We start from the raw sequence: 22,937 nt of genomic DNA, 5'->3' as shown, positions 1-22,937 counted from the left end.
AATAAAAACATAAGCTCTAAATAATAAATGCTGACATGATTCAAATTCCATTTGTGCATATTTTCTTCTATAGTACCCAAAATACATATAAGAAATCATGTAAACAAGAGCTATATGAATACAAGTACAAAAATGCATAAAGACATGCAAAATGAAATAATTTTCTTCAGAAATATGAGTTTAAATTACTTTTAAAAACTTAAATTTGGTTTAAGCCAAGTTGAATAAATAATCTATATACTTTACCAATGAAAATCATCACATTATTTTTAATTGAATATATTGGGGTGACATTGGTTAATAAAATTATATAGGTTTCAGGCATACAATTCTATAACACATCATCTGTATTGCATATTCACCACCCCAAGTCAAATCTCCTTTAATCACCATTTATCCCCCTTTTACCCTCTTCTACCTGCCCCCATCCCCTGCCCTCTGGTTATAACCATACTATTGTCTGTGTTCATGAGGCTTCCTTTTTTTCTTTGCTTAATCCCTTCACCCTTCTCACCCAGCCCTCAACCCTCTCCTCTCTGACAGCTGTCAGTCTGTTCTCTGCATCCATGAGTCTGTCTCCACTTTGCTAGTTTCGTTTGTTCATTAGAAAAATTATCATAATTAACTGTCAGTGCATGATCTGGAGATTATCTGCCACTGGATTAGTCTTGCTTCTTTCCGTTCCCCTCCGTTACCATGAATAATTAAAGGCTGACTATATTCAGAAATTTTGTTGTTTAAGAATAAACTTTTTAAATAAGCAAAATATTTCAAACATATCACTGTAGAACACAAATATGAAGTATTCACACATTTTTCCCTTAAGTATAAATCTAACAAAACAAATGTCGGTGATAAATCACCACCAAAAGAGAGTTACACATCACTCAATTAAAGAATACACAGCACAAGCTCTGGCTGGTGTAGTTCGGCTGGCTGGAGCATCATCTAGAAACTGAAAGGTCACAGGTTTGACTCCTGGTCAGGGCATGTGCCTAGGTTGCGGGTTTGGTCACCAGTGGGGATGCATGTGAAAGGCAAGGGATTGATGTTTCCTCCCCTCTCTCTCTTCCTCCGTTCCTCTTTCTAAAATCAGTGAGCATATCCTCAGGTGAGGATTAAAACAAAAACAGAGTGGTAAACTAAAAATACAGCTAACTTAACATGCAGCTTTTAGTTTCATCTCTTCCTTATATTATTATAAGAAAAATACTTATCAAGAGAATGTTGGGAAAAGGTTGAAAAGCAAAGATACTGCAAACCACCACTAACATCTTTTAATAGAAAAGTGAGAAATATGAAGTTATCTAAATATTAACATCCTAAATATCAACTGAGTTAATAAGTGTCTACAATTATTTGGAAAGCTCCAATTAACATTTTGCCTGAATACCATAAAACAAACCCACCAAGGTAAAGTAACATCATTATGCCCTATCATCAAAAAGAGTAATAGATAAGGCTGGAAAAAGGTCCAAATTCTTCCTTTTAGGCAGATGAATATCTAATAGCTCCATAAGAGACCTCTGTTGCCTTGTAAAATTTTAAGAAAAGAAACTATGCAACTATGTGAAACAGATTTTTACTAATACTTCTTCTAATGAATAATACAAAAGGATTCAGAACTACTAAAGCAGTAGATGTTTTCCTTCAAAAACAAAAAATAAACAAAAACTAATGACCATTGGAAAGGTACAAAAATCACCAAGAAAGTACTTAAAATCTAAAAGTATTATATGAAAACATATTTTCACTGCTTGTACATTTGAAATACAAGATCATGGAATTGTTAAAGCTATGCAAGAGTCTGTAAGGAATGGGTGATCTGCATGTTCAGAAAAGAATTACTCATTAGTACCAAAGAAGAAACAACCAAGAGTTGAATTTATTCAATACAACTGCATGTTCATAAATTCTCACAGGAAAAAAGGACGCAGATTATTATTTAATATAACAATAGAAACTATAGTTACAAAAAAAAACCTAACATACTGGGCAGCCCAACTCTCCTAAAGTTTTCTCTTTATAAGTAATCTTTATTAAGACTTCAGATATTCTTTTTGCCTGACAGAACTATTTGATTTAATGAAATAAAACAGGCCAACTCTTGATAAAATAGCAAACAATGACTATGAAGTATATTGCTTATTCCAAAAGAGGAATTTTTCTCCCCAATCAAAACATGGGATTCTGGCTTTTGTTATTATTCTCTGAGGGATCTGATTTACTTTAATCCCAACTTTAACATATTTCTAGAGGTATGAGATACAGATGGTAATTAAAAGATTCAAGTCCTTTTCTACCTTCTAAATAATAAATCTTAAAGGAAAACAAAATTACCATACAAATACTAATTTTGAGGAGGCATTACAAATACTTTCTCAAGCTGAAACACTTGGTAAATAAGTATATGCCTTAGGTAGTATTTTTTCTTTTTTTTTTGTTAGGTAGTATTTTTCAAACATTGCCTTGCAACTTATTACTTAGGGTCATGAAATTAGTTTTATGTGTTTGAGCAACATTTCATTAAAACAATGAAACATAAAAACAGACTGGAAAATATAATATACTGCCTTAAGAAATTAATCAGTATTTGATTTTCACATGCTTTATAACAATTGACAAACCAATAAAATGATCAAGGCAATCAAATAACTGTATCTCATAAAATCTTCTAATAAACTTTAAAATGAGAAAATATTTGGAAAATATTCCATTGAATTAACTGTCAATTATAGATTTATAAAGCAGGGGTCAGAAAACTTTTTCTGTAAAGGTCAAAATAGTAAATATTTTGGGCTTTGTGTACTATGCAGTCTCTTGAAACGACTGAACTTTACCATTGTAATGCAAAAGCAGAACTAATATTATGGGAACAACCTGTGCCAGTATTCCCATAACATTTTAATGAAGAAAAAAACAAAAAAACAAAAAAACAAACCAACAGGGGGACTGCAGGATTCAGCTGGGCTGCACTTTGCTGACTGATGGTATAAAGAATTTATATCTATTTCAGAATACTACAATCCTTACCTATTTTAATGAATCGACAAGGGAACATTTGTTCATCAATTTTATGCTTCAAGGTGAATGTTTCTTTGTTATAATCATTCTTTAAGCCACTGTAAAAAAAAAAAAAGATAATCAAATCTGATTTCATAATTTAGTAAATGCACTAAAACTCAGATTATTCAGATTTTAAGATTAAACCAATGCTAAAAATATATGACCAAAGTAGTAGCTGAACATGAGAATATAGGTCAAAACTTATATACTCCCATCAACTGCATTACTGTCTTCCAATTAAAAAAATGGAAATGTGTGATGACTTAGTATTCTTAATGTATAATTGAATATAAAATATTCAAGCAGGAAGAAGAAATTTTTTTTAAAAATTCACATTCCTATCTTACAACTTAAACAAGGCCAAATATTAGAATGTTGAAGAATTAAGTTATTTAATTCTGTTATTTAGTTCTGTTATTTAGTTCCTTTTATAGCTCAACAAATTTTCAAAGATGACCTTACTCTATTGGTTTAACAGCATATACTTTACCCTAAATAAAAATAAGTTCATATTATCTCTCCACTTAACTAAAGTTGACACAAGTATTTATGGGAATCGCTTATCTTCAGGTTGCCTGAGGTCCTGAAATACTTTCATGACTTAAATCAAATATAGTAAAAATGTAATATTTACCTATATAGAGTCTGCCAAAGAGACATGCCATGTCACAAATGTATTCTAAAACCTCATAGCATTATTTGTCCATTCCACTGGCTATTTGATTTTTCATTAACTAATGGGTAAATTAACCCTTTCATTCCTGGTGGCCTATGTTGTTAAAACTCGATTGTGTGTGTGTTTGAAATCTTTATTTTAATTGTTGTTCAAGTTCAGTTTTCTGTCTTTTACTTCCATCCCAGCCCATCCCCCCAACCCTCCCCCTCCCATTTCTACCCACCCCCCCCGTTTTTGTCCATGTGTCCTTTATACTTGTTCCTATAAACCCTTCCCCTTTTCCCCTGAAATTCCCTCAATTTTAATGAGCTCCTTCCAAGTGGTAGGCACTATGCTAGGTGCATTAACATACTTTTTCTCTTTTTAGTCTCCAATCTATAGTAAACTCCCAGCATATTACTCTGGATTAGGGCAACCAATCTTAATGTTTTAGAATCTATATTTTTATAACAAAAATTTCATTAAAGCTGAAAGTATTTCTGAAGTCATCAAAGTCCAAAATTAAGACTAAAAGATCACAAGTAAAAATAAAACAAAAAATTTTATCCTCTTTTGTTTGGTAACAATATTAACTAGTATCCAGTGGTTTAAAAAAAAAGCTAACTCAAGTCACAATATTAAAATAAGTCACTAGAAATAGAACAGTGGAAATATTCTTTTCTCCTTGGGGAAAAAAAATCAAACCATGAAGATTTAGCTACAAAGAGACTAAACTAAGACTGTGGCTTGTTTAGAAGACAATTCTTTCTACCCCATAATCATAACTCACCTGGATAATAGCTCTGTCATGTTTTCTTCATTCATTCCGCCAAAGACTTTAAATTTTTTCAAATTACAGACGTGAGTTTTCTCATACTTTCCAAATGTTATATTCTGGACTATAGCAGGCCTTTCAAGCTTCAGAACCAAGTACTAAAAAAGGAATGAACAAATTATACTCTCCTCTATTTAAAGCAAAGAGACAAGTTTAGCCCTGGCTGACTGAATGCTAGCCTGAGAACCAAAGGGTTGCCGGTTCAATTCCCAGTCAGGGCATATGCCTGGGTTGCAGGCCAGGTCCTCAGTAGAGGGTGTGTGAGAGGCAACCACACATTGATGTTTCTCTATCTCTTTCTCTCTCCCTTTCTCTAAAAATAAATAAGTAAAATCTAAAAAAATAAATAAAGCAAAGAAACAAACTTAGAAGTTAAAATGTTAGATAACAAAAGTACATGTAAGGTCTATTCTGTTCATCCTGCACTAGATTATTTTTTATTCTAAAGAATAGTATGCAACAGGTTTATATAGACTACCACAACACTACCAGTTTTTCCCAGGACAATACATCATTGTGAATACTATAGGTGAAGGAGGAAAAAAAGGATTGGTGAGATAACTTACAATCAAGGAATGACATTCAATAAAAGATAACCGACAACAAATAACCAAATAAAATAAGATTAGAATGCAAAAGTAACAATTACATTCTCATAACTATAATAGCAAATTCAATGTTCAAAATCAGTGATAGAATTTTAAATCTAGAAACCAACAAGAGATTTATGAATCACCCACGCCAATTTTATAAATTAAAACACCCAGGCCTACTATGAATATGTCTAATGTAGCTCATGTTTTCCTATCACACACAGGATAAAAATGGGATCATTTTATCAGTTAATTAGGACACACATTTTACATTATGCAGAGTGTTTTCAATTATAAAAAATTAAGAAGGAAACTACCACTGATTGAATACTTGGGGAAAAAACTATTCAGGAAAATGATTCATAGATGCTTGTTGGAGTGGCTTCATGCTTCATATTAGTGGGTAATACAGGTGATAAAGATGATCAGAAAGAAATCGGTGGTCCTACTTCATTCCATACAGAAAAATTAACTCAAAATGAATCAACTTAATACAAAATTGATTCTTTAAGATCAAAGACCTAAATGTAAGAACGATAACCATGAAACTCTTAGATGAAAATATGAGTAAACCTTCATTACTTTAAATTTTACAATGAATTCTTAGATATGACACCAAAAGTACAAGCAACAAGATATAAAATAAATTGGACTTCATAAAAAATAGTTTTGTACATCAAAGGACACTATTAAGAAAGGGAAAAGACAACCTACAGAATAGAAAAAATATTTGCAAATAGTATATCTGTTAAAGGTTTAATGTCTAGATGGAATATATAAAGAATTCTTATAGCTGAACAACAAAACGACAAACAACCAAATTTAAAAATGGGCGAAGGACTACAATAGCTCTTTTCACCCAAGATAAATGGCAAATGCGCACATGAAAAAATGTTCATCACTACTTATCAGGGAAATGTAAATCAAAGCTACAATGCAACAAAACTTCATACCCACTATGATGGCTATAATAATATAAAAAACAAAATAGTAAGTATTGGTGAAGATGCAAAGAAACTGGAACTCATACATTGCTGGTGGGAATGTAAAATGATGCAGACAATGTACAACATAGTTTGGCAGTTCCTCAAAAAGTTAAATATAAAATTATTACATAGCCAAGGAGTTCTACACCTAGTATATAAAAAATGAAAAGGGTATTCAAACACACACTTGTACACGAATGTTCAGAGCAACACTATTCACAATGGCTGAAAGTGCAAACAACCCAAATGTCCATCAACTGATGAGAGAAACAAGAAAGGAGTATTTCTATTATTCAGCCATAAAAAGGAAGAGTACTGATATGTTCTACAATATGGTTACACCTCAAAAACATGCTAAGTGAAACAAATCAGACACAAAGGTCATATATTGTGTGATTATTTACATAAAATATTTATAACAGGGCCTGGCTGGTGTGGCTCAGTGGATTGAATGCCAGCCTGTGAATCAAAGGGTCTCCTATTCAATTCCCAGTCAGGGCACATGCCTGGGTTGCAGGCCAGGTCCCCAGTAGGGGGCGTGTAAGAGGCAACCACATATTTTGATGTTTCTCTCCCTCTCTTTCTTCCCCCTTCCCCTCTCTAAATAAATAAATGAAATCTTTTAAAAATACATTCACAAGTAAGTCTATTAAGAAAGCAAGTTAGTGGTTGGCAGGAGCTGGCTTCAGGGGAAAGAAGAGTGTTTAATTGATACCAGGTTTCTTTATGGGGTGATGAAAACATTTGGGAATAGAAAGAAGTGAGTTGCACAACACTGTGAATATACTAAATGCCATTGAATTGTACACTTAAAAATGATGAATTTTAAGTTGCGTGAACTTCACCTCAATAAAATAAAAGAATGAAGCTGGTGATGACATGAAAGATGATGATATGATCACAGTTAATGTGACCAGTAACTCTCTTGTCTGTCACACTGCTCAGATTTTTAAATGCGTTATCTCATTTTAGTAGGAGTAGGAGGAACGGGGTAGTATAATAACAATAATAATTATCCTCTTCATCCTCATTTCACAGATGAAAAAATTCTGGCTTGGAAAGACTAAAAGTATGCTGATTACAGTCAAGCAGCTAACAAATGAAAGACCTGAGATTACAAATCAGTCAATCTGACTCGGGTTTACACTGTTGGGTGGCTGATGCAACCTCCATTCTCAACCCAATTCTTACTAGCTACCTTCCAGCCAAGGGTAAATATATGACAAAGTTCTGGTCACTGAGATGTTAAACAAAAGTCTTCTGTAGGCTAAGTTTTGCTTTCTGAAACAAATGTTACCTCTTTGCTATTTGAAATTACAGGTACAATAACCACTATGCAACAATAAAAAGAAAGATCAAGAGAATCTCAGACATAGTCAACTGTGAACCACTCAACTTTCACCACCAGCTGCCCAGATCTAGTTCTCTTCTGTGTGTATGGGTATGAAAGGGTAGGGTGGCTATTTGTTTAACCCACTGCAATAGGATCTTCTGTTATTCAAAGCTAAAAGTATTCTTGATTCAATGACTTCAAAGACAAAGCTTTAACTACTACACAATAACAACTGTTTAGGTTTACATGCTGTTTACACTTTAAGTAGCTATTACATTTTTTATTATTAAACTATATTTTATTAGTTTCAGGTATACAACAAAAGGATTCAACATTTATATAGCTAACAATATAAAAACCACACCAAGTCTAGTAACTCTGTCACTGTGCAAAGTTATCAAATTATTACTGACTATATTCCTCTTCACTTTTTTGCTCACCTCTCCAACCTTCTCCCTTCTAACAACTGTTTGTTCTCTGGTTTTATGATTCTATTTTTGTTTGGTTTGATTTGTTCATTTGTTTTGATCTTTTTTATTTTTTAATTGAATTTATTAGGGTGCCCTTGGTTCGCAAAAGCATACAGGTTTCAAGTATACAACCCAATAAAATATCATCTGCACACTGCACTGTGCACCCATCACTTCAAGCAGTCTCTTTCCCTCCCCATTTCCCTCCACTTTGCCCACCTCCACCTATCTCCCAACCTCTTTCCCTCTGGCTATCACCACACTATTGTGTTGTATGTTATGGATATGTTTATATGTTATTGATATGGTTTTTTGGCTAATCCCTTCACCTTCCTTCATTCAGTTCCCCAACCACCCTCCCTTCTGACAGCTGTCAATCTGTTCAATGTATCCATGCCTCTATTTTCTATTTTGTTTGTCAGTTTATTTTGTTCATTAGATTCCACATATAAGTGAGATCACAGGTTTTTGTCTTTTCTCTGACTGGCTTATTTCACTTAGCATAATAATCTCCAAGTCTATCCATGCTGTCATAAAAGGTAAGATTTCCTTCTATTTACACAAAGGCCAGTAGTTTTCCTTTGTGTAAATGTACCATAGCTGTTTTATCCACTCATCTACTCAGGCACGTGGGCTGTTTCCAGATCTTGACTATTGCAAATGACACTGCAAGGAACATAGGGGTGCATATATTGTTTCAAATTGGTGTTTCCAATTTCTTTGGATATATTCCCAGAAGTAGAATTGCTGGGTCAAAAGGCAGTTCCATTTTTAATTTTTTGAGAAAACTCTATAGTGTGTTTCCACATTGGCTATATCAGTCTGCATTCCCACTAACAGGGCATGAGGGTTTTGTTTCCCTATCTCCACATCTTCACCAGCACTTATTGTTAATTTATTGATAATAGCCATTCTGGCAGGTACAACGTGGTATCTCATTGTGGTTTTAATTTGGAGCTCTTTGATGATCAGTGATGCAGAGCATTTTGTCTACTGGCCATCTACATGTCTTCTTTGGAGGAGTGCCTATTGAGGTCCTTTGCCCATTTTTTTTTAAGATTTTTTTACTTACTTAGAGACACAGAGAGAGGGAGAGAAAACTTCCAAGGCCAAAAGAAATACTAACGGTTCAATATAGTTAAGTAATTAGATCCAAACAACTTAATATGCATCTATGTCCTAACAAAATGTTTTAGTTTTGTCATTTGAAAAAATAATAAATATATTAAAAGAAAAATATTTTTATTTCACCTACACATACTCCACTCATACCCCAACATGAGCTGTAGAGAGAGGTATTTAGGGTTTATTCACTCTGTGGTGGTGGTGTTCTCATATAATGCTATACATTCTAACACCCATGAATATATGCAAGCTTCTCCTCATTCTAGGAAAAAAAAAAGAGTAGCTAAGAGGGGTTGAGTTTGATTTCCACCCTTCTCTAGATAACCCACTCTATTGGCTTTCTTATCTGCTTAAGCTGCATATATTAAACATAATTAAAATTTCTTACCAACAGAGTAAAGCACTATGAGCATCAAACAGTTCATTCTAATAACACAATACATACCTTAGATCACTGCAGAAAGTTTACAAGATAACACTATCCTGGAGGCTACTAAAATTTAGAATATTATTTATCCTTACACTAACAACCCCCTAAATGCTATATTTTTGTCCTTCTATTTTTCACTTAGGTTTTTGTCTTCTTCCTCATGACACCTGGTTAGTTGTCAGTTTGCTGTTACTGTGCTTATCTTTTACAGCTATGCCCACATGCACAAAGTTGCTTCCAGCTATTGACACCTAAATCAATAATTAACCATATAGAACAACATTGTGTCCAATGTATTAGTAGACTCTAGAAAAGGCCCTCAAGACCTCAAATTTCATCATGATGAATATGATTCTTCAGAGTCTTCTTTTCTCTCTAATTCTCAAACCTACTTAAGTTATGCTAAATTAATTGTTAGTTACAATATAGTCGCACTTTATTATTTATGGATTCCATATTTGTGAATTCACCCACACACTAAAATTTATTTTTATCACCAAAATCCATACACACAGCACTTTCACAGTTATTCCCAGACACACACAGAACAGCAAAAAATTTGAGTCTCCTAATGCATATCTCCCAGCCGAGGTCAAACAAGGGACGCTATACCTTCTTGTTTTATCTCTCGTAATAGAAACAAGTCCTTTTTGCCATCTACTTAGTGCCATATATTTTCTATTTTGTACTTTCGGTTAGTGATTTTGCTGTCTAAATTAGTCCCCGAGTATAGTGCTAAAGTGCTGTATACTGTTTCTAAATATAAGAAGGCTGTGATGAACCTTACAGAGAAAATGTGTTAAATAAGCTTCGTTGAGGCATGAGTAATAGTGCTGTTGGCTATGACTTCAACACTAATGAATAAATAAATAATACACATAAAATAAAGTACCTTTAAACAGAAATATACATAAAGTTACGTATTAAATAGCTGATGAAAATGCTATGACCAGAGGCTCACAGGAGTCTAACTCTTGTGAATTATAATGAAAGATCCACTGGGCTGGTAAAATCTAAAAATCAGCCACAGAAAAATGGGGAGAATACAATGCACAGGAACTTTCATACACTGCCAGTGAGAGTATAAATTGTACAGCCATTTTGTGAAACCAGTTTTGCATTGCCTGAAAAATGTTGAATGCACATACACCCTATGATCCAGTAATTCTACTCCAAGTTATACAACCTAAAGAAACTTTTCTACATGTGTACCAGGAAACAACATACAAGAATGCTCATAGAACCCTGTTCATAATAGCAAAAAACTGTTGTTTAAAAAAAATCAAAAGCCTATCAAGTACAAAATGAATAAGTACATTTTGGCATACTGATACCGGAATACTAACAGAGGTAAAAATCAACAAACTCCAATTATACCCATTGTATTATTATAAACATTAATAATATAATGGTAAGCAAAAAAAAGCAAGTCACAAAAGATTAATGAATGATTTATTTTATATGTATGTAAAGTAAAAGCCAGACAAAGCTCAAATTGTAGGATATTTATAAATATATATACATTACTCTAAGAAAATGCTTAACAAAATATGAAATAATTACTGGAATGGGGTTAGAGGACAGATATTAGACAGGGATCACAGGAGGCTTCAAAAAGTTGCAGTCAAATTCCATTTCTAAAGTTGGTTGATGAGTAAATAGGTATTTGCTCTATCATTCTTTACAATGTATATATAAGCTGTACAAACTCTTTGGACATATATTTTGCAATGAAACACTTAAACATCTGGTGATAAAGGTATGCAAAAAATAAAAAGAAATAATATAAAAGACAAAGTTTCTAAGAATTATAGTAAAATAAAAAAATTAAGTAAGTTTTATTTATCCATCTGCTTTTTTATTTATCCACCTATCAGAACATTAGTTTTTCCTCAAGGATGTGGAAATGATAAGTATTAATACTAAAAGTGTATAACTGAAACAATACTTACCTTTAAATTCAGATGATGACTTCAGACACCACTTGTTAAGGAAAAAATTTAGCTCATGATCCTGATGTCATCTAAATATACTACTTTCGTAAAATAACAAACTATATTAAGTTCATTTTTCTTAAAAGGTAGTCACTGGGTCACTGAGTCAAAGTTAAACTTACTAACATTTCCTGAAGCATATACAGAATGACCTGAGTTTCAGAGAAGTCACAACCTCTGCTCAAGATCAGTGCTCCAACCAGTTACTGTTCGGAACAGTAACAGCCCCTTAACTAGTTCTTTGTAGTTAACATTTTCCTCAAAAGGGATCAAGAAACTTACTTTTGCATCATTAGTAATCCAGAAAAAATATAAATTAGATTTTAAATATTCCAGTAGACAGAAGTAAAATCAGAAGTTTCATCAAATCCTATACATTTGCCTATGAAATAAAAATGCATCCAAAATTTAAACAAAGAGGAAATAAAAATTTACCTCACAATTTCAAACACTGAATAAACTATTAATAAATTCCATAATTATCAATTAAGTACCTATTTAAATTTTGATTTCTAAATGATATCAGGTGCTGCACATAACCTTACCTGGGGAGGGTAGTTGCTCTCTGAAGACCACCTTGAAGATTGGTCATTTGGTTTATCCACTAAAATGTTCCTGAAATAAAGTAAATAAAATTACAGCAATTAATTAAAAGAATAAGTGAACATAAATATGCAAAGAGGCATAATCTACCAGATACTAAAATTATTTTCAAGTTATATAATGTCCGGAACTTGAACAAGAGAAAATGAAAGAAGAATAAAAACCAGAAAATATCTATTATGTGTAAGATTTTAAAATATGATAAAGGAAGCATTTCAAACAATTGAGAAAACCAAGAAAAATATAGTTCTACTTCACACTAAGTGACAAAATGAATTACAGATGTATTAAGGGAAAAAACAAAGCAATAAAATACCTAATAATAAATAAAATACCATATATACTTATTGTATTAGATACAATTATACTGTGTTAATACATATTACATAAATTGTTACACATTACATATTATATAACATGTATGCAATCAACCTTTGGATCAAGAAAGTCTTTTAAGCCCATCATTAAAAGCAGAACTGTAGGTAAAAAAAGAAACTGACATAACTTTGGAAGATGGTGCTTTCACTGGAAACTGTAGACTAAAGACAAACGGATAACTGTACTTTATTTGGTAAAGTTGTCTTTCACAGGAATATAGGTTATTCTGAAATAATTTACATGTATACTCAGGTTGGACAAATAAGTAAAAGGATGGTAGATGGTGAGAGCCAACCTTCTCACTTCGGAGAGAGAAGTTGCAAAAAAGCAAGAGGTAGGAGGTTAGAATGAACCAGTGTTACTGGATTAGAGTCAAAGATATCACTGTGAACTCATGTTTAGCATAATATAAACAGATTTAAGTAATTACAGATATGTGTGCATACACACACACACACACACACACAGAGCATTCCTACCTCTGCTCACTAAGAGGAACTAGAAGCAGTGACATCTCAGTATCAATGAGTACATGCATTACCAGATCTTGGTTTCTACATACCATAGTCCAACTAAGTAAACAGGGATTGTTGGCAAGTGGCCAATTCTAGGGCCAGGGCAGCATTTTGACAAGATTAATGCCAGAATATCATGTAATATTAAAATAAAATACAATAAAATAAAAGTTGGGGCTTGTCAAAGGGACACAGAAACCATGAGGAAAGAATGGTCAAAGCTGAAATAATATAAACACCAAAATAAAGTAATACTGGATTATAACCCAAGTATAAAATAAATATCAATGAGTCCATACTGATATAAATAACCCCAGTCTAACAATCAGAAAAACAATAAATGCAAATTGAAGAACATTCCACAAAATACAAGACCAATAGTCCTAAAGCCTCTCATTATAGTGAAAAGCAAGGAAAGACTGGAAAACTGTCACAGGCCAAAGGAGAATAAGAAAACGTGACAACTAAAGGTAGCTGACCCTCAAACAACATGAGTCTGTACTGCTCAGGTCCACTCAGACATGGGCGTTTTTCAGTAAATAAGTATAGTATTGTGACTGCATTTTCTCTTCCTCATGACCTTCTTAATAACATTTTTTCTCTAACTTACTCTATTGTAAGAATATAGTACATAACACAAAGAACATATAAAATATGTGTTAATCAACAGTTTATGTTATTGGTAAGTTTGGGGGGAGTGTCAAAAGTTACGTGCAGATTTTTGACTACACGTGGTCAGTGCCCCAACCAATGTGTTGTCCAAGGGTTGATGCTACCTTGACTGGGATCCTGAATCAGAAAGTGGGCATTAGTGGGAAAACCAGTGAAATCCAGATAAAATGTGAAGTTTACGCAATGTTGGTATCTTAGTTGTGACAAATGTACCATGGTAATAATAAATGAGTACATAACATGTCAGCAAAAGAACAAACTAGATGAGGGGCATATGGGAACTCAGTACTACCCTTGCTACTTTTCTGTATGGTTAAGTCCACCCTGAACACCGTCAATAAGTTCTGTGACTTTAAATGAAACAATGTATAATAAAACCAAGTTCACTGTAAGTTAACTGATATAAATGAGTTAAGTGCCCTGAGCCATCTCATTAATTCATTAATGTTATAAGGAAACGATGTTATTTCAGGACCTCCTGTAAATGTAAAAAATCATTCCCAAATGACAAATATACTTAAAAAATGTATATCTATATCTGGCACGGAGAAGGTACTTAATAAATATCAAAAAGATGAGTAAATAAATTTTTAAAAGGCAGAACTATATGAAAAAGAATTACTGTTACATATACATCTCACAATGGCAAAAATAAATACATAAAATGACTTAATAAAATTAAAAGGCAAATGATCAACTAGAAAAATAAAGGCAATGTAAAACACAAAAGGTTCATTAAAATGTGGATATTTATTTAAAGAGACTTAAACATAACACCATATGAAAATAAGCAAAACTCAAACATTTAGAATCAATAACCAAAAACTGGAAATTAAAACAAAGACACAGATTATCCCTATAATATTGACTCACATCCTCAAAAAATAAAAAGCATGTTTTAATTATAACCACAGCTGTTGGCTAGAGCCAGTAAAAAATATGAAGCCGGTACCTTCATATTTTGCTGGTAGGAATACTTTTCAGGAGAAAATTTTAATATAATACATATCAAAAACATTTCAAATGTACATATCCTTTAAATAAAAATGACAACTATGAGAATTCAAGCATCTAACATTTGTGAGTTTTTATTACTTCCCAGACACTGTTTGAAGTGGTTTCTATATATAAACTATTATTTGCAATATTCAGGTTAAGAAACCTGAGAGATAAATTATTAATAATTTGCCTAAATACATACACCTAAGCAGTAAAAATTTGAACTCAAGATAATCTGATTCCAAAGTCAACACTCTTAACTACTACACTGTACAGCCTGAGAATTATTCTACTTCTTGGAGTTTAACCTTAAAAAAAAATATCCAGATGTATATCAACCACATTCTTCACAGCACAATTTATAAGAGCAAATTGTAAACAACCTAGTTGTCTAACAATAAGGAATTCATTAAATCATAACATACCTATGTTACTTAGAGTATACCATGATGTATTCTACAGCCCAACTTTAATGTAGTTGGAAAATGTTCACTACATAATTAATTTACAGTACATATATGATGAATCAAGTGTTGTATGTAATAACATTCATGCATGGGGAGAAAAGACAAAGAACATATACTAAATTAGCTTTCAATGGTGAGATCAGAGTGACTTTTTTTGCCTTCTTTGTGCTTTTATGTACTTTTGAAATTTTCTAAAATTAACATATTACTTTCATAATCAGAGAAAAAGGCGTGTTTTCTAAAGAATGAATTACAAAACACAGACTAAAGATAAGAATTCTGTATGAAAAGGTTGTAGCATGGTCAAAAGCTAAAGCTAAAAAATTAGAATTTACAAAAATTACTGACTTGAATGTTACAAAGTATGATAGAGAACCTTATATATTATAACTGTGGGACCACAAAAAATCAACCCAGTATAATAAAACTGGGCACAGGAGGTCGGATGACATGTAAGTGAGCTTCACCTTTCAACTGTTCCTAAGAATAATGTTTCTGAAATGGATAACAACAAATTTAAGAGTACTATTTAAATTTAGAATTAAGCAAAATTAAAACAGAAGCATACTACATACTTTCTATATTATTTGGGACAGAAATCAACAATAGAACATAGAGCAAGAAGCAGGAAATAAAAAAAATTTAAGTAGGAAATATTAAAAACAAAAAAATTAAAATAAAATGACAATATTAGCACCAAGCATCTATTATAGCCATACATATAAACAGCCTAAAATAGCCCTGGGTAGTGTGGCTCAATGGACTGAGTGCTGGCCTGCAAACCAAGGGGTCGCCAATTTGATTCCCAATCAAGACACATGACTGGATTACTGGCCAGGTCCTCAGTTGGGCGCACACAAAGGCAACCACACATTCTCCTTCTCATTCTCTCTCCCTTCCCCTCTCTCTAAAAATTAAGAAATAAAAATCTTTAAAGAGAATAAATGGCCTAAAATAACATAATAGGATATCCTTTGGATTGGGTGAATAGTAGAAACATCACTGTATATACATATAATAACAAAGTGACTCATGAAGGGTAAACAATATATAAGGTAGATGCAAACTTGTAAAACTAGGGGGAATTTAAAACAAAAAGTATTTACGATAGAAAAAATAATGATATAATAATAGGGTTCAAACCATTATAGTAATATAATTTGTGAGTTTTAAACAAAAACAAAAATAAAGCATTCTCCTGCAAGACATGAGAAACTAGTTTAGGGCAATAACTATCACCCACCATCATTACTGCTATACTTTTTCCTTCTAAGGACTAAGGAAGAGACATTAACAATACCAGTTAACTAAACCATCCGTATGTCTAAAGTGAGAAATTACCCAATCCCCAGCCTCTGCTATGGAGCTATCACTAGCAGTGATGTATTCTTACCTGTGACTTTCCCTTACAACTACTTCCATGTCAACTAATCGGGCTGACCAGTGACCTATGATAAGGCCAGTATGAAAATAAAATTATAAGACAATAAAATGTATATGTAAACAAAATCGATGAAACAGAGAAAAGATATATAGAGTAAGAATAAGAAATATAAGAAAAAATACAAGAAAATGAGAGGAATGTAGCAGGGGGAGGGGTTGGTCGGAGGGAGAAGAGGGTAGGGAGGGGATAAACGGTAATGGAAAAACATACAATAAAATTAAAAAAGACAAAGAAATGTGATGTTTGCATGAAAATAACCCCCAATGTTAACCACTTAAAAAAACAACATAGCAGACATAGAGAGAGTCGAGGGAACAAGTGAGAATAGAATTGATGGCTTGTTAGTTCCAGTTATCAGAAGGCTGTTTCTGACAAACAAAAGAACAAGACCACCGCACCCTTTTAAGTCCTCCATGACTAATTTTAACATTTTTCTATTGTCTAAAAAAATTACCAAATGACAATCAAAGAAAAGTTATAGAAGACACAATTCAGTATAGAAATTACAGGATTCAACAATAAAAACTAAACTACTAAGGTTAAGTACCTGCCATTTTAAGATATATTTAAGCTCTGACCAGTGTGGCTTAGTTGGTTGGGCACTGTCCTACAGAGCAAAAGATTGCTGGTTCAATTCCCAGGCAGGATACATGCCTGCGTTGCAGGTTCAGTCACTGGTCCAGACACATGCTAGAGGAGGCAACCAATCGATGTTTCTTTCTCACATCGATGTTTTTCTCCCTTTCTTTCTCTCTTCCTCCCCCTGTCTTTAAAATTAAAAATAAAAACTAAGAACTGGCCTAGAATAATTGATAAGGGAGATAGATGGGTTGAGGACCAAACTGGCTTCCTATTTCCATCAGGGTTAATTTACATTTTCATTACTACCAATGCAGCATGAAAACTAAGGTCATAAAAATGAACATCTTGATGTCTCTTAGACAGCCTACAAAGGCAAGGCTGTAATTAAATTCTTCTAGTAGGACTATAAAAATTTATAGTAAATCACATGGTCAACTGAAATGTAGAATGCAGTGTTACTTTTTCCAATTTATCTTTCTATTTGGCACAGTTTTAAATGTACTATATCTATATATCTACTACCAATTAAATGTCAGAAACAAACTATTAAAATTCATTATTGTAACAGGGTGCAGTCAAGAAGGGGGACCCCAACTAGGGATTTGGAATGGGGTCCAGAACTCAAGGTGTTCAGGAAATACTAAGATGTCCTCACCCCTTCCCCATCAGGTGTGAGTTGGGGGAAGGGACACATGGAGCAGGACCATTGAGAGCTGTTTCACATAGCAACAGCCTTGCAGCTAACCTCTGGTGTGGTCATTTAACATATCTATAACCTTTAACTGGTTACATAGATAAGTTAAATAGCTGTGGCCATGCTCTGAGCCAGGGGAATGGAAGTAAATTCCCCACCAAGACATAACTGGGGGGCAGGTCCCACGAGTTACAGCACCTGTGTGGGAGCTTGGAGAAGACTGGCTCCATGACATGGGGCCACGCCTGCCCAGACTCACGATGGCAGCCTAGTGAAGCTGGAAGGATAATGGGAGTGCTGTAAAGTGTGGTCAATTGTGGGAGGAGTCGGAAATGGGGCTACAAAGGAAGATTGGCGCAGGGATTTAAACCCAGATGCAGCAGCCATTGGAGGGAGAACCACGTGGTTTTGGCAGAGTGGAGACTCCCACAGCCATTGTGCAGAGAGGACCATGCAGCTGGGGCAGTGGAGGGAGAACCACGCGGTTTTGGCTGAATGGGGACTCCTGTGGCCCTGGGAGAGAGAAATACAAGGCTTTGCCAGAGTGGGGACCCCTGCCGCTTTAGAAGGGGGAACCACCACCCGGCTTTAGCAGAGATCCTGGCGACACGGCTGGTGGTGCCCGGAACTGAGGGAGACCTACTAGCCAAGAAGGATTACTGAGAAGAACTGGGGACTGCCTGAGCCACGGATTTCTATTTCTTTTCCTGAGATACGGTACCCCAAACTGGGCAAAGAGGGGAAGGAAGAACTGTGTGTTTCTGGGTGTTTTAAGGGACTTTGGGATTTTGATGAAGACATTAGGTCATTACTTTAAGTTTGTATAGCATTAAATAAACATTTCCTTTCATTTTCACAAATATCTGGCTTTGAGAGACATTTTTCATCTGGCAGCGGACATAACGAACCTGGGGGGGTTCCTTTCAGGTAATAGTACATTGCCCTTGCCCCCTCCTTGTGTTCGGTAGCATTATGACAAGATAATTTATTGGACATTTTGGGTTCAAGTCAGCAAATTAAAAATCTTTTCTTGCTTGAACATGCTCAAACACTAAGTTTTTTTCAAAAAAGAGTAGGATTCAACTCTAGAATATTTTCCTTTTTGTAGTTACAAACACCCTACTAAAAACTGTGCCCTTTTGTTAAGTGTGATAAAATGGATCTAGAAGAAATCAACTTCAACTAGAATCCTAAAACCATGGGGCTTGCCCACTAATTGTCTGGATAACCTTAAACACATCACGTAGTCTCCCAGGGCTTTAATTCCTTTATCTGTGGTGTAAAGGAAAAGGCTGAATTCCCCAGTCTCAAATTTCTTCTAGCTCTTATCAGGGTAGGGCAGTTTCACTGCACAGCTCTGAAACACCATTCATGACACCACATTAACATTCTACAATTCTATCAAAAGCCTTCACATCCTTCATTCAAGTTATTTAGTATAACCAATCCTCCTTCTACACATCAGTCAATAACAATACACTACCTATCCATTGATTGTAACAAAGCTCATTATGTGTGAACACTCCACTGGGGTAACACCAAAATAGTACAAGAATTGGGTACCTGTGGCCAATGGGATTATAATGTTTTTCATAAATAATAAATGTACATAGTATAAAACAGGAGACACACAAAAAAGCATACAATAGAAATCTGTAATTCACAATGCAAGATATTTAAGTCAACTTTGAATATTCCTGTCTGTAGAGAGTTAAAGAATATAATAATTATAGCTACACCAAAAACCACTTATATTTGTACATACTGTAGAGTTTTAAAACTCACTTCCAAATACATTTCAGTTTTCACACAGAAGCCTATCATAATAGGAAAGGAGCCCTACCTATCATAAACTGAAAATGCATTTAGTCAACAAATATTTACCAAGTTCTACATGTCAAACACTGTGCTAGACTCTGGGAATACAGTGGTACATGAGATAGACACAATCCCCATTTGTGATGTTCACATTCAAATGACAAGCCACAGAAAACAGAGTTGTAAACAAGATCACTAGACTGGTAAGTACTACAACAGAAACGGGCTCAGATAGGATAGGAGAGTTCTTTACATTAGGTGGTCAAAAAAAAAAAACACTGAAAAAATGCTAACTACACTAATTAAGAGGAGCCACTCAAGTAAAAATAAAGGAAAAGTTTATTTTTCACAAAGGAAACAACAAGTTTAAAATCCATTCAACAGAAAATAATTTGACCAAGGAAATCTGAGAACTCGGTAAAGTCAAATAATGTCCTCATAGACCCCCAAGAGAAGGTAAATTCAAACAAGGCAGGAAATCTCTAAGAGGACCTGAGAACATTTTTTAAAATGCTGATTCTAGGCTCTAACAAGATTTCAAGAACTATCCTACAAATATATTATAAAGTTTAGAGACAGAGACTAACCCTGAAGAAAAACTGCAGGGAACAGAAAACAAATTAAGCAAAGCATAACAAATGACATCCTCCAGGAGAAATAGGGCTCACATTCTCAGTGGGCAGAGGTCCAAGGAACACAGACCTCAAAAAGTACCACAACAGCAAAATACATTAAAAAGGTGCCCCTTCACAGAGCAAAATACCGGGAAAACATACATATAAAGGCAAAAAGCCTTTAAAAGGCACAAGACAGTCCCAATTTTTAAAAGAGAGAGAGAGAAAGAGAGAGGACTTGAGACACAAAGCTCAAAAACTGCAGTGGCTCACCCATCCCTGCTGCCTGGCTACCTTCTTCCTTCTAAAACTACTAGAAAACTGAACTTGTTTAAACACTAGAAACTATAATGAAAGCCCACACTAAGATACTGTAGGAAAAGTATTAAATGTAAAACAAGCAACATTCTAACAGATAATAAAAATAAATGAGAAAATTATGGCCACAAAAAAGGATGAAGATTATTATTTCAAAATGACCTAAAAGAAATTAAGAAAATAGCTGAAATTAAAAAATAAGCATTTTTAAACAGCAATAAATCAAAATTACAATAGCTCAGAAATATTATGACTAGACAACAGGAAAAGCTATTAAGACTCACTAAATGAGGAAGAATAGCTTTCAGGGGAAAAAAGGCTAAATTAAAAAAAATTTAAAAATAGACTTTCCATCTTCCCCTAAAAAGAACCCCCAAAAGAAAAACCAGATTAGAAGATGAGTGAAAATAATGCACCAGAAACAACAAAAAAAAGCAGCAGTAATTAGGTGACCCAGTAAATATATAAGTGGAATCAGACAGGTATTTCAAATTATGCTGCAAGCAAATCTTCCTAAAGACCAGAATCTACACAATAAAAGAACACATAGTATATCAGGGAAATTCAAATCAGAATATTTTAATATAAACTTTAAAGACTTTTTCAAAAGTTATTTAAGCCTCCAAATAAAAAGACCAAGTCACTTAAAAGAAAAAAATCATAAAGTCAATATACTTCACAACAGCTATATTTTATACCTTAAATACAATGAAGAAAGATTTTAAGATACCCAGCACAAAATAAAATGTGAGTTTAGGACTTTATATATAGTCACACTGTGCATCAAATTTAAAAGTATAGAGAGTTAACAACATGTAAAAGTTTTCTGAGTCCCTCCTGAGAAACTATGAACTATACATATCCAAGAAGTGAGTTGAAAACATTCAGGATAAAATCTGTTCATATGAACTAAAGATATTTAACTACAGAATTAAAACCATAGCATAAAAATGACATAACGGCATGTAAACATATTCAGCAACAATATAAGAAAAAAAAGATTAAAAAAATGAAAGAATAGACAGAATAAGTGGATATTAGAACAGACCAGCAATTTTCAACTAGTGTGCCACAAGAATTTTTAAAACACGTATTACCTGACCATTTAGTCAAATGCACTGACCTCTTTTCCTTTAGATTGTCAAATAAAATAATGACAACAACCAACACAACAATAGCTGTCCAGTGTGAATGAATCAAAATTACAGCTATTTTTTTGTCAGGTCAGCAAAAATATTTTTTGGTGTGCTGCAGAATTTTAGTAATTAGTTTATCTGTGCCATGAGATGAAAAAGGCTGAAACTGGCTGGAACAGACTTATTAACTGCCTCACAAATATTAACTCCTGGAAGGTCAAGATCATCCCTTAAGTTAGATGCTGGAGAGGGAGGGAAGAAGTAATGCTTGCTTCCTCAGGGAGACTTAAGAGTGTTAACATTAAAGAGACTGGATTGAAAGGAAGCAAAAACAAAAAAACAAAGCAACACACACTCCATCCTAAATGCCAAAAGAAATTTATTTTAATAGGAAAAAAGACACAGTAAGAGATTTTATGAGCAAGTGTATACGTAAAATATGCCACAAAACACTAGGGTAGAACTGAGATCAATAATATGAATAAACAAAATTAGCTTAACACAACTTAAAAAAATTTTTTAGACTGATTAATTAGGCAAAAAGCCAATTCTATGACAGATACGAGACATAAATTAAATAAAGTGATTTCAGTAGTTATAAATTTTAAAGGGATTAGCAAGGACAGACCAAGCAAATGCAAATAATAATGCAGGATGGAAATGTTGATTTCAGACAATGAAATTCAGAGCCATAAGCAAGAATAAGGGCCCTGGCTGATGTAGCTCAGTGGACTGAGTGCAGGCCAGCACACCAAAGGGGTGCTGGTTCAATTCCCTGTCAGGGTACATGCCTGGGTTTCAGGACTGGTCCCCAGTTGGGGACGTGTGAAAGGAAGTCACACATTTGATGTTTCTCTCCCTCTCTTTCTCCTTCCATTCCCCCCTCTCTAAATAATTTTTTTTTAAAAATTGTTTAAAAAAAAGAAAAGAAAAACAGTAGTTTAGGTCCCCAGCCCTCCCTGGGATTGGCCCCACTTGAGAGGCAGCAGCCAGCCTCGAAGCAGCTTTCCTTAGGGCCCAGCATTACAATATGGCCACCTGCATGAAGGCCTTGTTGGCATGGAGCTGTCCAACGAGGAGGGCAACCTGCTCTCAGTGGCCTACAAGAAAGTGGTCATGGTCTGCCAGTCTGCCTGGTGGGTCATCTTGAGCATCAAGTAGAAAAACTGACACCTCGGACAACAAGTTGCAGCTGATTAAGGACCATCAG

General features: G+C 34.1%; 1 protein-coding gene across 1 annotated transcript in view; it reads right to left on the bottom strand.

Annotated features, from left to right (window-relative positions):
• Positions 1-22,937, bottom strand: part of MKLN1 (muskelin 1) — a 188,616-nt gene that overhangs the window by 134,483 nt on the left and 31,196 nt on the right. The window contains exons 2-4 of the mRNA XM_028525434.2: positions 12,033-12,102; positions 4,512-4,654; positions 3,034-3,122 (exon numbers count right to left, since the gene is read on the bottom strand). Coding sequence (XP_028381235.1) covers positions 3,034-3,122; positions 4,512-4,654; positions 12,033-12,102 — 302 coding nt within the window. The remainder of the gene's footprint in view (positions 1-3,033; positions 3,123-4,511; positions 4,655-12,032; positions 12,103-22,937) is intronic.

Source organism: Phyllostomus discolor, chromosome 10, assembly GCF_004126475.2.
Source record: "Phyllostomus discolor isolate MPI-MPIP mPhyDis1 chromosome 10, mPhyDis1.pri.v3, whole genome shotgun sequence".
NCBI lineage: Eukaryota > Metazoa > Chordata > Mammalia > Chiroptera > Phyllostomidae > Phyllostomus > Phyllostomus discolor.
This window is presented reverse-complemented; position numbering and strand designations above follow the sequence as displayed.